This window comes from Toxorhynchites rutilus, chromosome 1 (assembly GCF_029784135.1).
Source record: "Toxorhynchites rutilus septentrionalis strain SRP chromosome 1, ASM2978413v1, whole genome shotgun sequence".
Classification (NCBI taxonomy): domain Eukaryota; kingdom Metazoa; phylum Arthropoda; class Insecta; order Diptera; family Culicidae; genus Toxorhynchites; species Toxorhynchites rutilus.
In genome coordinates this window covers 174,867,017-174,886,860 of record NC_073744.1, presented here as the reverse complement: position 1 = coordinate 174,886,860, position 19,844 = coordinate 174,867,017, and the positions used below count along the sequence as shown (strand labels likewise).

The window sequence follows — 19,844 nt, the reverse complement described above, 5'->3', positions numbered from 1 at the left end:
AAATTTGGAAAAAAGGAAAAAAGAAAAAAAAATACAAATTGATAAATGAAAAATGGAAAAATTGACAAATTGATAAATCGATAAATGGAAAGAAGGTAAAAATGAAAATATGGAAGCATAGAAAAAACGGAAAAAATGGAAGAACGGAAGAAATTGGAGCTTGAGCTTGGGAAGACTGTACACTTCGTAGTTGCTCTCCGTGATTTACCTGAACCAGCGAAATTGCACAAAGAACACACCGAATGACGCTTGGGAACAGCAAACCATTCTCATTGTACAAGTTTCGGTGATTCGAACTTAGTTAAAAAGTCAATAACGACGCCGGCCACGTCCTTACGGGGAAGCCACGTCACCAGGGGAAGGGAAGGAATGTTAGTATGATATTCGCCGCCCGAAGGCCAGAAAGATTGTCTCTATAGTGTGGTTCCCTAGCGTTTGTCAAGGAGGGGTAGTTGTTAGTGTTGGGAGGTAAAAATCAGGATTCACTGTGGTGAGTGATATGATTAGGAGTTTATCCATTACTTTCTTTCCATAATAACCATGGATAACAGCTATTACAACCATCCTCTTTAGGGGCTTTGGACCCTCTGCTCTGGTTTTCAATAGTTTCAGGTTCTTTTCTGGACATGCTACTATAGGAGGCGGAGTTGGAAGAACAGAAGAAATTGGAATCGACAAATTGATAAATTGAAAAATTGTCAATTGCATAAAAAAATTAAAAATGCAAGATTGGCAAATTGAAAAATAGAAAAATGCAAAAAAGGAAAATTTTCAAAAATCAAAATTTAATTACAAAACTGAAATACAGGTCGGACTCGATTATATACTGACTCAATTATATACTAGCTCGATTATATATGATCCGGATTTTTTTTTTATTGACTCAAATAAATAAAAAAAAAAATAAAAAAGAAAATACAAAATTAGAAAAAAGAAATTCATGTTCCTATCTCACGCCTCCACGAAGATCATATGACGACATTTTTAGATCGGGCGTGAACTGGAAACACACACCTGGTCTTGGCTCCGAGAACGGGTGTCGAAAGTGGCTAAGTGAGGGGGTGCGAGCGAGTCAGAGCGCTATATCTCTCCCGGGGAAGGCCTCCCGGGTCATGGAGGCCTTGCCAACCCGCTGTCTCCCGGGCAAAGGAGATACACCCAATAAAATGGAGCTACGATCACGAAGAATAATTAGAATGCGATCACCCGAGGAGGGTCCCCGAACTGGAGCTGGTCCTGGAACGGGCGTAAGAGCGAGCGGCCAGCGGCTGGAGGGCGATGTGCAAGAGCGGGCCACCAGCCGGGTTCAACCCGAAGAGCTACCGCCACACGGAAACAGCAGCCATCGACATCACCCAAGAAACGCTGCGCCTACGAGGCGTGTTGTGACTGCCAGACGGCAGTCGTCCACACTCGTGGGTACCACTAGGCGCCGGATCATGTGGACACACGAAATGAATGAATTCGTGATCCGCGCCTATTACATCTGCACTGCTTTGGAGACGGACATGAGTGGTCGCCCTCGAATACTAACAATGTTCGAGGAAGCGTATCCAGAGTTCGTTGGGAGGCTTGATCAGAACGCGATGAACGCGAGGCGTAGAGCGATAGTACGCAACAACATGCTCTCCCAAACGCAAATCGACGAGATCAAGCAGCAGGTGCAGAGAGAAATAAGCTCCAGGAACAACAGAGCAAGCGATGTGTCGAGACGAAGTTCAGTACGACTGAGCAATTCATTCGCGAGTGGGGCACGCGAATCAGCACCAGTGGAGGCCACAGTACAACAACCCCCTGAGCCGGAAGACCCACAGCCAGATCAACAACTACTACGCGATCTGGTCTTCCACTACGACGAGGCGATCTCACAGTTCCGCGACACAGACCCATTGTCGCGCCCCAGGATCCCGAAGTTGCAGCATTCCCGCAGGCTGACAAGTGCAGTAAAGCTCATGAACGAGCACGTTCTTCCGTTGCACTTGGTTGATGCTGAGAACATGGAGGAGCTGCAACTGAAAGTTTACTGTGCTGCTGTGGCGACCGCCAAAAGTTTAGGATACCGTATTAGGCCAAGAGGCGGACTGCTCCAACATCTCCGTGAAAGGCGTGAGCCTCCATGGCGAAGGAGATTGGAGCAACGGATCCTAAACAAGCGCGCCGCAATTGGAAGACTGATGGCGTACAAAAGAGGCAGCAGATCGGTGAAATTATGTCGCCAAGTTGCTGTGATCGTGCGGCCTACTGAACTTCGCCAGCTGGGAGCTCACCAGCTGACGGAAAAACTCGACACACTGGTACAGCAATTGAGCGTCCTTACAAAACGGCTGAAACGTTACTCTGACTCTGCAAAGCGCCAGGAACAAAATCGGATGTTCAGAGATAACGAGAAAGCGTTCTACGACCACATTAGCGACGAGAAGCCCGACTACCGCGAAGGTTTGCCAGATATTAGCGATGTGACGAACTTCTGGGCTGGTATTTGGGAGACCCCAGTAGAACATCGCGACGGGCAAATGTGGTTAAGACGGGAGGAGGAGAGTTGTGGTGAAATTGGAGAGATGCCAGCTATCATCGTCGGAGAGAACGATGTCCGCGAAGCCTCGCGGTACCTGAGGAACTGGGCAGCACCGGGCCCCGATGGTGTTCAGAACTTCTGGCACAAGAAGCTGACCGTCGCACATCCAAAGATAGCTGAGTGCTTCAACAAGGTGCTACGTGACCCACACAATCTTCCTGAATTCGCCACCCGTGGCGTCACCTTCCTCCTCCCGAAAGACAGCAACACATTGAACCCATCAAAGTACAGACCGATAACGTGCCTATCGAGTCTGTACAAAATACTGAGCAGCATAATTACCGCCAAAGTTTCTGCTCACTGCGAACAGCATCACATCATCGCAGAAGAGCAGAAATGATGCAGGAAAAATACGCATGGCTGCAAAGACCAGGCCATCATCGACGCAGCCATAGTCGGCCAGGCGGTTTATAACCAGCGGAACCTAAGCATGGCCTATATCGATTACAGGAAGGCTTATGACTCCATACCTCACTCGTTTCTCGTCCGGGTATTGGAGCTCTACAAAATTGATCCCTTCGTCGTTAGGTTCCTGCAGCATGCGATGAGGCAGTGGAGTACGTCTCTGCACCTCAGTGATGGTGAAAATGTGTTGCAGTCTAGAACGCTGCAGATAAAGAGGGGGATATTCCAAGGCGACTCTTTCAGCCCGCTTTGGTTTTGTCTGGCATTGAACCCCCTCAGTAGGACGCTCAATAGAAACGGTCATGGCTATAAAATAAGGTATGGCGACGGCGCCCACGAAGAAGTGACCCATACCTTCTACATGGATGATCTCAAGGTCTACGCTGATTCACGTCAGCGTCTAGGTGTAGCTATCCGGGTTGTCGAAGACATAAGCAGGGACATTTGCATGGAGTTCGGCCTCGACAAGTGCCGCTGTGTCCATCTGCTGAAAGGGCAGCTTACCGAATCCGGAGGTTACGAGGTCTATGACGGCGAGTTCATAAGAGACATGGTTCGTGGCGAATCCTATAAATATCTTGGATTCCGACAGCTCACCGGGATTCGCCACTCCGACATCAAGACGGAGCTGCGAGACAAGTTCTTGAGTCGAGTGAACTGTGTCCTGAGGACTTTCCTCAACGCGGGGAACAAGGTACGCGCGATCAACACATTCGCGGTTCCCCTGCTGACCTTCAGTTTTGGTGTAGTCAAATGGAGCAAAACTGACCTAGAGGACCTTGAGAGGAGGATGAGGAAAGCATTTAAAGAGGCCGGAATACACCATCCTCAATCGGCACTGGAGAGAGTTTCACTGCCACGCAAAGAAGGGGGACTTGGAATAGTCGACATATCTGCACTGTGTGTTGCCCAGGTACGACAACTGCGCGAGTACTTCGCAGAACGCGCCAACCAAAACGCGCTATACCGGGCTGTCTGCGCCGCCGACAGAGGATACAGCGCTCTGCACTTGGCGCAAGCGGAGTACCAACTCAACTGCAATCTGCAGACAGTGGAGGAGAAGATTGCAGCTTGGAAGCAGAAGGCAGTGCATGGTGCCCACCCCCATCAACTGGACCGGCCACACGTCGACAAGGCCGCATCTAATCTGTGGCTAACGCGTGGTGAACTCTCTTCAGTAGTAGAAGCCGACATGATAGCCATCCAGGACAGGATAATGCCGACGAGAAACTGCAGGCGGTACGTCTGGCATCAAGACGTTGATGACATTTGCCGGATGTGTCATCAACCAGGTGAAAACATAGAGCACATTATGGGAGGCTGTCCCGTTTTGGCCAACGCAGCCTACACCGAGCGCCACAACAACGTGGCCCGTATTGTTCATCGACAACTGGCGCTCCAATGTGCTCTACTGGAAGACAACGTACCAAACTACCGGTACCTGCCTGCACCTGTCCTGGAAAATGACCGTTTCAAGCTGTACTGGGATCGCACTGTTCTGACCGACCTCTCGATCCACCACAACCGGCCAGATATAATGGTTTACGACAAGAGCGACCGCAAAGTCACCATCATCGATGTCGCTATTCCACTGAACCAGAATCTGGAGGAGACCCACGGTCGCAAAATCTGCAAGTACCGACCATTGGCCGTGGAGCTCAAGGAACTGTGGGGGCTAAGGGAGGTCCCAAGAATTGTTCCAGTCGTTCTCTCTGGAACTGGAATTGTCCCGAAGACACTTCTGGAAGCGCTAAAGGTGTTGAATATGGAGAAGGAATTGGCCGGCATCCAAAAGTCGGTCATCCTTAGCACCTGCGCGATTGTCCGACAATTTCTCGGTCAGGACTGAAACAGCACGAGCATGCAGATACGTGCATTCCGCAGAGCCTAGTCCCCCTTTGGCATTCAGAAGCCCGGGGGCAGGTGAAAATTCTGGCTAGGTTCGCCTAGTTAAGAAGTGAGATAAGTCTGCTAAAAAAAATAAATTTAGGAATTCAAAATAAAAAAAACCATTAATCAAAGATATTCAAATTAAAAACCTAGAAAAAAATTGGAACAACTTAAAGAATGAAATTGAAAAAAAAAATTAAATTGAAAAAATTGAAACTGATTAACTCAGAAATTCAGAGAGAATCAGAGAAGATCAGAAAACCTGGAAATCAGAATATCAGAATATTGTAACACACAGCGACACGAGCGATCAATTCGACAGCAATATTTCCAAATTAACTTTCAGCTTTAACACATGGTGTTGGCTGATCGTTGTCTAGCGTGAAACCACAGAGCAGAACAATTTATACCTCTCCTTTGGTGCAACGTGACATCGAACAAAGAAAGCATATCATTTGAGCTAATGTCCGAGTATGCAAAAATGTTACTTGTTGTATTGTGGAAGAATGTGAGTGAAATCGGGGAAACCTTCCTTTTGTATTCGTTACATTGTTTATTTGTTCACTGTATTATTACTATTCAAATCTTGCGTAAAAAATTTAATTAAATTTTTCACTTTTAAGTTGGAGAAACATTGCACACAAAATATACAGAAGAGAAAAAATGTCAAACTTAAGTTCATTAGTTCGATCTACTACTGATCTAGTTTTGACCGTAGATTCTCAGTTGAATCAAGATCCATTGATTTCCGAAAGCATTTTAATACTGTGTACTTATCTTCTGCCCACTTCAGAAAGTACGAACATTTCAGGTATAATACAATGAATCTCAACTCGATGAAAACGAACATTGTTTTCAAAAACATGTTTATCGATACAACGTAGTTTTTTCTATTATTTTAATATATTGGGAACAAAAATGAGTGGGCATATAACTTTGAACAACACTGTAATCTTTTCACACACCCTTCTCCGTTCGTTCCCTTTTCACCGGCTCAACACAGCTGAACTTTATTAATCAACGAAGCTAAGAAATAATCGACTTTTTTCTACCCTGTTTCTATCTTTCTACAAACAAACAAACAAACAAATATACTTTGATGCGGATCCTAAAAATAGTCAATCTTCAGGCAGGTGAGTTTCTCTCCGAAATTGCAGCGGAAAAAATTAAAACATCCTTTGTTTGTCGTTTGTGCTTGTTTTAGATTATTGTTACTATTAAGAATGATTGATGGTCGGTCAGTAGTAGTGTGCCATCATTTTAATATGTCACCCACATTTTAATAGAAGTTGTTCTTGGTTTCCGTTTGTTTCGTTTCGTAGGAAGCCCCGCGGCTCGGAAGCGCCGCAAGCTGCAGCAGGCCCAGCTGAAGGCCGGCGGTGACCCATCGGCCGAGCAGGCTCCCCAGACAAAGAACACCGTCGCGGTACTGAACGAACTCAAGCGCAACCTGGTGTACAATCTGGAGTCTCAGACGGGGCCGGTGCACGCCCCCCTGTTCACCATGTCCGTCGTGGTAAGTGTTTGTGTTGGCCTCATTGTGTGCGATGCCACTTCATTAGCGGGTTCGGGTGGTGAAGTCCCCGTCTTCACATTGCTGATTGATTGGCTATCGGGGAAGATAACGGAGGAAGCAATTGGGCTCTTTTTTCTTTTCTTTAATCGCTAGACCGAGGGTGGACGAGATATCCTGTGTGTGTGGTTGATTCTCGTGGTCTATTTCCGCTTGATTATCATTTATATCCGCCTTCTGATGAGCAGCTAATGGCAGTTTTTCGTGAACGTAAACTGTGTCGCGGTTGTGTGTGCGTCAGCACGTAATGATGTGATTATCCTAATTTGAAGAAATTTTTACGGGTTGTTTCGAAATCGATTCGACATTAAGCGGTGAGCAACGAATTAACCTTTTTTCAATTACTGTCAAATCCTTCCAGGTCGACGGACAAAAGTTCATCGGACATGGTCGCAGCAAAAAGCTTGCCCGCATCGAGGCAGCTGCGGCAGCGCTGCGTAGCTTCATCCAGTTCAAAGACGGTGCGACGCTGACACCGATAAAGCCACTGCAGAATGTGGATTTTACCAGCGACGACCCGATGATCGAAAACAGTATTTTCCCTATGTCGGATACCCCGGCGCTGCCGGAAGCGATCGTAACATCCCCGTCGATGATTACAGCGAACAAATCCGGCAGTAAGGGGGCATCCGAGAAGGCTTACATTCCACGAAGTTTGGATTCCAAGGAGCGACATAATGGTCCCAACCACAACAACAACAATAATAATACCAACAACAACATCATCAACAACAATGTGCACTCAACAAACAACAGTAATTCCCCTTATCAGTCCAAGCCAAATTCAATTTTCAGCAATCATAATAACACAATCACGAGTTACAATCACCAAACAGCCGCTAGTCATAATAGCTATACCAGTAACACTAGTTTTAACAAAAACAATAACCACATCAGCAGCCACACGTTTTCCGGTTATCCTCTATCCAATCCTGGACCCTCCACTAACACACTCCACCAGGCACACTATAATAAGTTCCAACCCCCTGTTCACAACCAACACCAGTACTATCACAGCCATTACACAAACCATCAGCAACAACAGCTACAGAAACCACAACACCACACTCACAACCAGGTGGTGGTGCAGCATCAGCAATCGTTAGCGCAATCAAATCACCATAGCAAGATCGGTAGCAGCGTGAATGCCTTCGCCGCGGCCATTGCAGCGGTTGCCTCTAACTCCAACTCCTCCAACACAACCATCACCACGAATCATAGCAGTAATATTGCCAATAGTAATAATAATTATACTACTAATACTACTAATAATACCAATCGTAATCGCAAACCCCGTACGGATAATGATATTAATACTGAATCATTTAATGCTCTACCAACAACAACAACCACACTAACACCAATACCCACACATCTACCACCACAACCACTAACACAACACTTATCACCACTACCACAATCACCAGTTCTAGCTGCTGCTGCTGCTGCTGCTACAACCACTTCTAGCCAAAAAAGTAGCATTGCCACTAGCCTCAACAACAACAACAACAAAAACAGCAACATTAAAAACAGCAGAAACACGCTCAACAACAACAGCAGTAACAACAACCCGACTAATAGCGGCGGTTCTGCGGCGACGGCGGCGACTACGACGACGAGTTCGACAGCGCCGGCGGCGGCAGCGATCAATATCGCCTCAAACGCCGCGCATAACGACCATCGGCAAGTGGTTGCGAAAATTCAGCAAAGTTTAGATCTATTTAAAAATACCAATGAAAAGAATGTAGCATGGAAGAAGCGATTAGAAAGCAAGTATATTTTGTTTATTTCATTCCACTTTTTAGTTCTGTTTTTTGCGTACATTGTCTCGAAGCAAATGAAAAAAATATCAAACAAAACAGCGAAAACAAAAAAAAGCATACAACACTGTTCTGATATTGTCTGTCTCTCGCTCTGTCTCTGTAACTTTCTCTCTCTCTTTCTCTATTACTCTCTATTTGCCGTCGCTCACTGTGTTGATACCTAGCGCATACCATATGTATCTATCCGTGTAGTAGTTCATTGTTTTGTTTTGTTTTTTGTTTAATCTTTAAAGAACCAATATGATTCGATTGGTGCGGCCAATTTTTGAGGTTGGTTTTTGTTTAGTGACGTTATTTTTTATGTTTGTTACTATTGTTTCCTCATCAGTCATCTGTCATTCACACGTTTACACGAACAAACAATACATGGAAGACGATTCATACAGAACCAAATGAAACTTCAATGCTTTCATAAAACCAGAATTGCCAGCTCTCACATACTTAGCGAACCGATCCTTTTACTGGTCTAAATCGGAGGCGACGGAGCGTGTCTGTTAATCTTTTCCGATCCTAATCTCTGGGGAAATATCTCGTACGGCCTAACCAGGATGTTTTATCTACCACATTTTCCACCCACCAACCCTCTTCATTGACGGAACATATTAGAAGCTGTGAGTGACCTTTACTGATTACAAAATCTTCGGTAATCTTTCGTAGGGCCAAACGTCGTGCCTGAATAGAGCCATTTCCAACCAACAACTGCATGTTGAGCGTTTTTGTCGTTCAAGAAAGCTCAGCCTCTGCACTAACATAGTAATTTTTGCGGAAACTTTACTGATCCTAACCAATGCGGTAACCTTCCGTACTGCCGGTTTTCAACCTCGCTCTATCGTTTGCATTAAAAAAAATTGCCTTTTTTTCGGGTGGTGATAAGAAAACTACGACAGATAATTGAGTTTGATAAATTTGGAAGGTAATTATATTAGCTTACTTGAAAAAAAAAAACCCGTCCTTGCGAGCGGCCTTCCGCCAGCTAACCGAAGCATTCACCATGGCAGACGAAAACATGCGTGTAGGCTTGTTTTTGGAGTTCTTTCCTCATTTTATCTATCAATGCCTTCTCAGGTTTGCCCAGTAATCTCGATGGGATGCAGCTGGGGGTCGTTGGCCGGGTTCGCCGACTTGGACACCACATCGATGTTCAGCCGCTCAATCTTCTCTAACGATGACTTCGAGTAGTGGGCCGACGCCAGATCCGGCCAGAACACCGCGTCGTCGGTCTTATGGTTTCTTGATGAACGACGCAACTTCCGGCAGGCACTTTGTACTATAAATTTCCCCGTTCACGGCCAGTCCGGAGCTAAAGAAGAGCGGCTTTGACGTCCCCTTCTCGCTGATTGTCAGCCACAGCAGCACCTTCTTGGGGAACTTGATGTGTGAAATAAACTTCACTTCGGAGCTCACTTCCTTCGTGGAGGAAGTAAAATACGATGTGCTCTGCCAGTCGTTGCCATCCAGGGTGAGCTAGGTCTCGTCGTCCAATGCCACCGCCACGTCGCGATTCGCCGGGAAAATCGACTTGACTATCTTATTCAGCCGCTGCCGTTGCGTCATTGCCTGCAGCTCCGAGACCAGTGGACGGGACTTCCGCTTCCTGACATGTATGTCCATGTTCGCCAGGTATTTTTTCACTGTTTGGTCGGTTGCACCGATCTCTCAACCAAGCGCACGCAGCGATGTAGCCACTTTTCCCTCAATCTTCCTCTTCAGCATTCTTTGGAGCTCCCGGAAAGGGCCGTTCTTTGAACGCACACACTCCTGAACGGAGTAGCTTCACTGTTATTGCCATCACGGTTAGAGTTCGACTGATAGAGCTGTCAAATTTTTTCTGCTGACTATGACTATGGGTTACTATGATTGATGCTGCATGGATAGTTTCGTTAGTGCGTGTGAAGGTAAACCCATGAAAAATCGGCAATTTCTGTCCATTTTGTTTAATGCAAACGTTACCTGGTTTTCCACTGAGTAGTTGCATTCCGTGTGTTCTTTTCGCGCCCCAGAACGCATGTCGCTTTCAACCGGTATGTGACCATTTTTGAATCGGTGCGCAATCTTTACTGATCCAAGCCTCTTCTGTGATACGATGACCTCTATCTATCAAAAGTTTCAAACAGCAACTGCACTTCGATCGTTTTTGGTGTTCAAAAACAGCGAAAACAAAATATTTTTTTATCTGTGCAGAATCTTCACAAATCCGAACATCTTAGGTAATTTTTCGTGCGATTCTACGTCGATCTCTATCTACCAGATTTTCCACCCAGCAGCTGCATTCCGAGCGTTTTGAGCGTTCTGAAATGCTGGTCACTTTCCACTGATGCGCGGGCACCTTCGTAATGAGTGTGGAATCGTTATTAATCCTAACCTCTACGGTAATTTCTCGCAAAGCAAAATAGTTATCCCTATTTACTATGTTTTCCACCCAGTAATTGCATCCTGTGCTTTTTGTTGACGTTCCAGAACGCTGATCACTCTCCACCGACGCGCGATCGATTTGTAATCGGTGCGGAATCTTCACTGATCCTATCCTTTTCGTTAATGTCTCGTACGGTTATACGACGTTCTCTTACTATTAAATTTTCCATCCAATTAGTGCATTCCAAGCGTTTTTTTGCGTCTCTTATGCTGGTTACTCACTACCGAGGAAATGGAGAGCATTTTTGAAGTTTTGCGGAATTTTTACTGTCCCTAACTTCTTCATAGAGATCAATTGTACCAGATTGCCCAATGACGATCTCTATTTACCAGATTTTTCACCCAATGCAGTTGTATCGAGTGTTTAGGTGGTGTTCCAGAATGCTAATCACACTCCACCGAAACGCGATTGTTTTTGAATCGGTGCGGAAGAGTTACTGATCCTAACATTTGAGGTAATATCACGTACGATTGCTACCTACCAATTTTTTCGTCCAGTAATTACATCCCAGGCGCTTTAGAAGACTGGTCACTTGTCACCGATGTGCGGCAGTTTTGGAATTTGTATAGGAACTTTACTGATCCTTAGCTCTCCGATGAAACGACGTTCCTAACCGAGACACCCGTTCTGAGAGCGCTTATGATTTTGTACTACTGGTACGATTTGCGAATCAATGCTCCTCTAATTTACTCCAAACTTTGAAAAATCGGCTAGAAAAAATGGCTAAACGTATCAATATGGAACGTTCACAGATGTTTAGGGAATACACTAGGCTAAAAAATTGCCTGCAAAACATTAGAAGTGACTGCGATATTTGCAGATTTTGGATTTTGTTAAGCACTATAAAAATCCTGTTTTTGGCACTTTTTTTAAAGCGATGCTAAATATTTTAATAAATTTTTTTTCGTCAAAATAACAAATTATCCTTGTGCAGACTTTATTGGAGTTTTCAAAATTGCCTTTCGGTTTGCGGTGCGATGGTTATTTATTGAATTATTCATCATCAAAGACGAAGGGGTAATTTTTCATTCAAACTGGAATATCTCTGTGTGGTCCTACAGGAACGTTCATGGAACCAAATAAAAGCTGGTTGATAAGGTTAATATGATTTGCTGTTGAGAAGCACGATATCACTTCTAGGTGGATTAATTCGATTTTTTCATCATTCAACGGACATTCGTGATGAGTTCAGACCTTGGTTGAATAAAATTATTCCTCTCTCGATCGATAAATCTCTACGCTTCATATGTTACAAACCTGTCCATATTACCCCCACTATATGTCCATTTTACTCGCACCGAAAAAAAAATTGCATATTTCGGTCTGTTTTAATTTCAGTAAAAAACATTGAAAAACACTTTTTTGAAAAAAAATTTGACCAATTAGGTAGAGAGACAGTATATTTTAAGAAACTGCATCAATGTTTTGGGAAACATGAGTTTCCAAAGATATAAGAAGAACTTAATTCTTAACATGTCCGTTTTACCCCCACGTCCCCTACGTAAGATATTCTAATACCTGAATATTGTAGCTTCAAAATGATGTGCATTCCATTGATATGCGTTGATTCACGAAGTTACAGCATGTCAAAAATCACTTAAAATTTTGGACTTCGCACTTTGTACCTCTATTTTTTTTGGTCGAGTGTATATTTGAGTGTTGTTCAAACCAAAATAAAGAGTTTTATTTTCGTTCGAAATAACTCGAACTTACTATAAGCGGTTAGGTGCAAGAATTGATCTCAACGAGCCATCCGAAACAGTTGAAAAGGTGGTGTCAGCAGGTCAATTCAAGTTTTAGCAATCTTTAGATCGAGATATGAGAAAGGCACGACTACATCTTTAGGTGGATTGAATCAGAATGTTGTATCCCAAGCCCTTGAATTACCATTCAAATGATTCAATCAGTGAATTCATATACGTTTTTTGTATATATTACACTGGAAAATAATGAAAAAAAATATTAATAAACTTCACCCAAAGCTATGTTTTAAAATGTTCCGCTGGAAGTTTTCCAAACTAACGCTTACTAAAATTTTTCAACAAAAATTTCCATAATGTATTAAAAATAATAGGGTATAAATGATATAAGAAGTTTCGGAAATATTTAAATTTTTCCTGAAAATCGTGATCAATATACCCCTGGTTTACACGGTACCACATTTCTAGTTGTACCTTATTCACACTCAATAATAAAAAAAAACTTCCTCCTTTCATGCACGCTTCTTTCGCTTCGAGTTGGTTAGTTTCATTCTTCACACTGAAGCGAAATTTTCAATTCAGAACGAATAAAAACAGGTCATTTATTCGAGCAGTTTATATTCAAATGACTGTTTCTTTTTTGTTTGTCGAAACTCGCTGAAACAAAGGAGAACGGTGAGGTGAAAAGTTATGCAGTAGACTAGCACGAATAATCAGTTGCGTGTGGAGTAGTGGTAAGCGTGACTGCTATGTCATCCCCTTTTGTGTCTGCTTCTATACCATTTTTGTGGATAACGGTTATCATTTGGACGATTTGACCGGTTGAATCTTTCAATTGAATAGCTGCGAGCTTCTTTTCGCATGCGAGATGAAACACTTTGACGGTGATAATGAATATAGCCTATTGGCCTATTGGAGCAGTTTCAATCGTCGATGACAGCTTCTGTTTCCCAAATTGGAAGGAAAAGACAGCAGAAATGAAAGAAGCTGAAGAATCGATACTTCAGTATGTACATAGAGAATATAGCGATTTCATTTCATCCTGATAGACTAAATTATATCAATCGAAAATGACTTTGGCAGGAGTAAAAGGGGCAAGTTATCCGGAGTACAAATAGTTGTAATTTGTGAAGGGAGAAGGTTGACTAATTGACCAATACCAAAAATTCACACATCACCATCATCATTAATTTTCATTTATTTTTGTTTCTTATGTCCTTGATTCATGTTTTTGCTTAGCTTTGTGTTCTCTTCTTTCCAGTTTCTTACTTAGCTTTAATTGATTGAATTTGTTTCGTTTACTTCATAGTTTCGTCTGAGTAAATTCTGAACAAACGCAACAAAATTTTCATTGATTTTTTCAAATATATTTAAACTGTATGAGTTTTGAAACGGCGCGGCTGTGTTTGCACATACGAATATGTATATCCAAAAGCTGTGCAAACACACACACATATAAATTCGCGAGAGTAAATCAAAATTTTCAGATAATGACTTCCTTTCCATTCTTTTTTGTGAGGAAGAATTGGCCAAATTGTCCAGCAGTTGTAAATACGCCGTGTGTAGTGTTGTGTAGACTGTCGATACGTTTGTTTCTTCTTCTGTCCAATCAAGTCAGAGAGTTGAACACACTTGATTGAGCTCTCTGTGTGCCGTTAGCCGTGTGTCATATTTTGTGTAAATAATTACTAGACGTACGAATAGATTCCAGTAGCGCTCTATCGTGTCCTGATTTTCCCCCCCTTTCCACACAAAACCACAATTGCGCTTTTCGCAGCCTTTTTGTGCTTCTAGGCTCTAGGTAGGGATCCCGCTGCTTACATTCACACATTCCAACTTTGAAACATTATCCGTGTTTATAGGTACTTCCGCGAAAGTTCAAGTTGTGAACACCTTTTTCTCTACTCTATATATTGACTGTGAAGGGGTTTATGTGCAAACTCATACCTATCTAGTCGCATTCTTCCACAATCCAACCAAAGTGTTTAGTAAGGCCTGTATCCGCAATAATCTGGACGCCCAACAACTGTCAAAACATCCGTGAAGCATGAAGTTCTGATGTTCGACACATCAATATTCTGCATTCCTGCAAAATTTCAAGATTTGGCCTCCACTTCAGCCCCTACGGACTCCCCTGCAGGGCTCGGCAAAATCATATTCAACTGAGAATAGTCAGGGGACTATGAAGCCATCGGTCTTCGTATTCAATTGGAAATGAGTTTTAGCTTCTTCCAGCAGTTCTCCGTGAACATGAATCAACAGTCTTTCGGGTTCTCTCGTCGCTAACTGTTCTAACGAAGATCCGTGCTCATTCCATTCTTGACCTTCAACTGGATTCACGGAAAATTGTGAGTGACTCCCCTCAGACTGAATTCGTTTCTCTCTCTCTCATGTATCATGTATGCATGTACAGTGTTTGGATTTAAGTAACCTCTCACGAACATATAACCAAATATGAGTGGATCATTCAGATACTTGTATGAATGACAATAATCACTTGTGTTACACTAAATGATTAAACCAAAAGAGGAACGAAGACTGTTGATTGCATATCCGAACTGTACCAAACATCGCACACCACTTATATATATATATATATTTCGAGGGATAGCATCGTTAAAAATGAAGATTATATAATATAATCTGACTATCCTTTCCTTAGCTTCTATCGAGCTAAATAATCATATAGTTTGCACTCTCTGAAACTTAAGAATCAGGATCTGCTACATTAGTTGATTAGGAATCATTCACTTTGCGTAGTCCATATGATCCTGCTGTTTCATGATGCATGGAGAGGTTCGATATGTATATGTTAGAGGCAAAGAAGAAAATAAACTTTCTGCACCGAAAGCGTACATGACAGTTTTGCTTGCGTGCTGGTGTATCATGAAGTGGGAACCGAAGCAGAGTTGTCTCGTTCTCTGTTGTGTCGTGATTTGTAGCACGTAACAACAAAAGAATGCCGCTTGGGGAAATGATTTCTGTAAGATCATATTTGAACGAACGAAAGCGATTTTTTCAGTGAATGGATCAATTGGCAAACACTGTGCATGTATAAACGTAAATAGAATACTCTCTAATACAAGGAGGCTAATTTGGGAAACATTGGAACTATATATTGAAACCATTTTTTTTTTCTTTGCTCATCACTATATGAAAAAAGCAGGGAGTAATATACCTGGTATTCTATTTACGTTGTGCATGTATCGATGTTTGAGTTATGGTTTTTTACGGAATCTGCTAACACAAATATTTTACTACTAGTTTTGACTGTCAGTTTTTTGCAAATACATCCAGGTTTTTGTACGAGGTTTTTTATTACGCGGATTTTCCAATTAACGCGAATTTTTTACGCGGTACCCGCTTAAAAAACAATATACAATATCACAACCCTCCCTCAGCTCACATTTCTTTTTTATGGTCCCTCAGAGCATATAACGGTTATTAGTGCTTGTAACGGAACTTAGCACTTATGAAGGAAATTAGTGCCGCACCTTATCACGATTCTTACGTGGATTTTAGGTGTTTAGTAACGGAGAGCTCACCGGGCGGTACAACGGGACGGAGGTTTCACGGGCAGCAATTCGTGAATGTCTTTCCCTGTCTATTTAGCTCTGGACGGTCCAACAGTGGTACTGCACGTGTATCGGCAGTAGAGTGTACAAATCACAAGGGAATCTTCTAGCAAAATCAGATGACCTTATTCAGGAGGAAAACCGAACTATAGCTACCAGTAACCAACGAAATTGCAGGAAAAAACTACGGGATTTCAGAAGCGAGCAACACTCAACTTTATACTTCCATTTTACGTAAGGATAGTCCCATTTGATATCTATCATTATGTGACATTATGTGGCTTTTTTTCGCGGATTATCCAATTAACGCGGTTTTTAGGCGCAAAAAATTTTGGGAGTATATACAGTGGATATAAATCCGAAACTGTATATAATCGAGTCCGCCCTGTATTTTAGATATTGCAAATTAAAGTTTTATTTTGTAAATAAAAAAGAGTACTATTTTTTTCAGTTTATATTTTTTCACATTTTAACACCAATACGCTAAAAATCTTTCTTAGACATAGTGTCGACTCATAGTTTTTGAGATATAAATTATCAAAGATTTCTCTTACTAAAATCGATACACCCTTTTCAAAAGTTACAGTCAAAAAATCCCAATTGCTGTGGAAAACTCATATTTCCTCCTACCCAAACAGAATTCGAATCAAAAATACATGTTTTTCAAATCTGCATTTTTAGGACGATTTCATTTGGAATTGCTCTATACGGAAGTGTTCCCTTTTTGTCTCAAATTCCGAACACTTCATTTTTAAATGTAAATTCACTCAACTTTAATGTTATAAATGATTGAGTAATAGAAACCCTGGCATTTTTTGTGGCAAAGGCTTCATTTGAACATCATTTACAGGTATCGATGCTGCTATAACTCATAATACTAAGAATTTGCAAAAAAAGTGACTATCAAAACCAGCGGTAAAATGTTTGCGTTCGCCAATTCGAAATTTGAATCAAGTTTCGAAGAATAAAATCCAATTTTTTGGGAGTATAGTATTTTTCAAAGGAGAATAGCTAATTGGCTTTAATTTTATATATCGATCATCTGAATCAGTACACATTAATTTCGCGAAAAAGTACCATTTTGAGTAATGAGACACTGTTTAATGGCCAACAAAGCAGTGCAGTTTTCGAATACGTTATTCTACTGTCAACTTGTGTTTTAATGCAATGCGCAACATACCTCTGAATTTTGGATGGATCCCAGCAACAGAGATGTTCGTGATGCTCTCTAGCATCTTCTTCACCTCCCCGTCCATTACGCAATTGACATGCATAATATTTCAGTCACTTTTCGATGTACTTCCAGTAGACTGAAGTACAAAAAAAATGTTTTCGAAGCGCTGTAAATTGTGAATGTTGGTAAAATCTCCTACTTCCGTCATGTCACAATCAACCATACTCTCCTTAGCCACAGACAACCAGTTTGAGTGAAATATTTCAAAAGTTAGAATGATTTAAACGTGTCCAGAGTATTGCGGGTGCAGACCTTAGTGCATGCGAATCATATCCGAATTTCAATGTTTGTAACTTATGTGCGTTTCGTATATGTGAACTGATAGCCTTCTTCTCCAGAAGAATTCATTTTCTAGAATCTCTTCCATAAGATGCTAATTCAAAACTTCGTTTTCTTTCCCTCTGCTAAGTTACACAACAATTGTGTTCCAAATCAACCATTTCGGGGAAGCGTAATGTATCCAATGTACCATATATTTTGTTGAAAATCCAACGTAATTCTTCAAGCATGACCCCTAATCTGGATTGGTACACTAAATTCTACTACTCAACCAATTATGTTTGACATTTAGTAATACACCTTCCATTCCTACCAAAAGAGTGACAATATAACCTTTTCTATAGCATAAGAATTTTTCAATTTCTCCCCATATCAGTCCGTGTTGTCTGAGAAAAACAAACAAATAATGTTGTTTTAGTAATTATCAGGTCCTCATTAGCCCACAACTGTTCACATTTCATTGCCTAAGACCCTTTCTAGACATTCGACTAAAAATAAACCCTTTTTCACACCCCCTACGAACCCCCTATAACACCAAATCAACAAATATTTATCAAAAAAACATTACAATTAAAAAACAATTATCAAGCCAACATTCGAAAAACCACCTTTCCCGCGGTGGTGTTCCCTTCCCTTCTCTTGCCTCGCCCCCACAGAGCTCAAGGCTTCGGCAGCGAACGCCTCGCGGAACGTGTCCCCCGGTCAGCCACCGAAGCCCCAGCCCGAGAAGGGCCCGGTGATGTTGCTGCACGAGCTGTTCACCGATGCCCACTTCGAGTGCGTCTCGACGGAGGGCCTGCAGCACTCCAAGTTTACCGTCGTTGTCACCGTGGACAGCCAGCGGTTCGAGGGAACCGGACCGTCGAAGAAGATGGCGAAGAATGCGGCCGCCAAGGCGGCACTCGCCTCGATGTGCAACATCTCGTTCAGCCCGCTGCAGCAGGCCAAGTTTGGGGCACTGAATTCGAACTCGAGCGGTGGCGGCGGCGGCATGGGCGGCGCCGGGTCCGGTCTTGGCGTTAATGGGGACGCCACCGGATGCTACGATCCGAAGAACGTCGAGCTGCCCCAAACGTTCGCCGATTCGATTGGCAAGTGAGTGTTGGTTTTGATTTTTTTGCTGCTGTGGGATTGTAATAGGGCTATCGACTGAAATGACTGATCCGTTATCTGTTTTTAGGTTAGTCATCGAAAAGTTCAACGAAGTGATGAAGGGTAACGACGTGTATTCGAGGAGGAAGGTGCTGGCAGGAATAGTGATGACGCAAGCCTACGACGTTCGGACTGCTAAGGTAAGTCTTTCCACGCGTTTGATAACAGTTCGGTTGAAAAGTTCATAAGGTTGACGTCTAGATGGCACCTCTTGCAAAAATCTACTTGACTATCACAAAGCTTTCAATGGATACAAATTTCTACATTACTCGAGAATTAATCAAGCAAATGAAACCAAAGTTTTAGGGTGCAATAAATGTTTCTATGGTGGTTAGACACCTCAGCCCCCTTCTCTAAGGAGGTGCTGCCATACAAATGAAACACAAACTTCTACATAACTCGGGAACTAATCAAGCAAATGGAGCCAAATTTGGGATGGGAGGGTTTTTGGGTACGAGAAATGTTTCTATGATGGTATGACACCCCTTCCTCCTCTGGAAAGGAGAGAGGGTCCCATAAAAATAATGCAAATATTCCAACCAAACATGACAATTGAAAATTTTCGGAAAACTCTGAAGGAAAATGTGAAAATTCGAAACATTCTATTCGCATGTGTTTTGCAATTACATATTGACGAGCGTTGTTAGTCGATTTGATGTTTGCGGTAACGAAATTGATCTTCGTTCGAAAGTGGAAATGGATTTTAATGTGATAAAACGCACTCCTATATCGTCTTCTATCCATATAAAAAAATGGATCGCCCAATGTGTTAATAAGAGCAAAACTCGAGAAAGGAGTTATCCGATTTAGAGCTGTCTTTATTCTATCATATTTTCTGTATCAAACATTTATTCCATGTAACGAAGAAACATGTTATTTGCAAGTGGATGAAAAATCATGCACGAGAATTGTGTCTGAAAATAATCTGATATTATAATGTCGAGTTTCGGTAGAAGTACTGAAATTTTATAGTAAAAAATAATGTGAAAGGGTAGATTAGAAGATCAATCGATGAACGGTTCTGCTATTGGACCCATGAACGTGCGCTTAGTAAGAAAACGTGGATTTTGTTGAATGACAAAAATTGAATTTTCGAATAATTTTAAATAGTTTCACTGTGTTACCTTATGAACTTTTCAGCCGAACTGTTACTTGATTTTGTGATAAACACGAATTCACGCTCTTCTCGAGCAATATTTTAATTGCAGTTGAAAGTTTCTTGTTC

The 19,844-nt window shown here is 42.2% G+C and overlaps 1 protein-coding gene across 12 annotated transcripts in view; it reads left to right on the top strand.

Moving 5' to 3' along the window:
- LOC129762255 (double-stranded RNA-specific editase Adar) overlaps positions 1 to 19,844 on the top strand; it is a 125,758-nt gene that overhangs the window by 70,248 nt on the left and 35,666 nt on the right. For 7 of the 12 annotated variants that reach the window (XM_055760343.1, XM_055760341.1, XM_055760337.1 and 4 more), the window contains exons 3-8: positions 5,989 to 6,003; positions 6,193 to 6,386; positions 6,805 to 8,212; positions 17,598 to 17,639; positions 18,124 to 18,562; positions 18,648 to 18,759. In XM_055760343.1, the coding sequence (XP_055616318.1) occupies positions 5,989 to 6,003; positions 6,193 to 6,386; positions 6,805 to 8,212; positions 17,598 to 17,639; positions 18,124 to 18,562; positions 18,648 to 18,759 (2,210 nt within the window). The remainder of the gene's footprint in view (positions 1 to 5,988; positions 6,004 to 6,192; positions 6,387 to 6,804; positions 8,213 to 17,597; positions 17,640 to 18,123; positions 18,563 to 18,647; positions 18,760 to 19,844) is intronic. The other 5 variants (XM_055760347.1, XM_055760346.1, XM_055760344.1 and 2 more) reach the window with 5 other exon arrangements.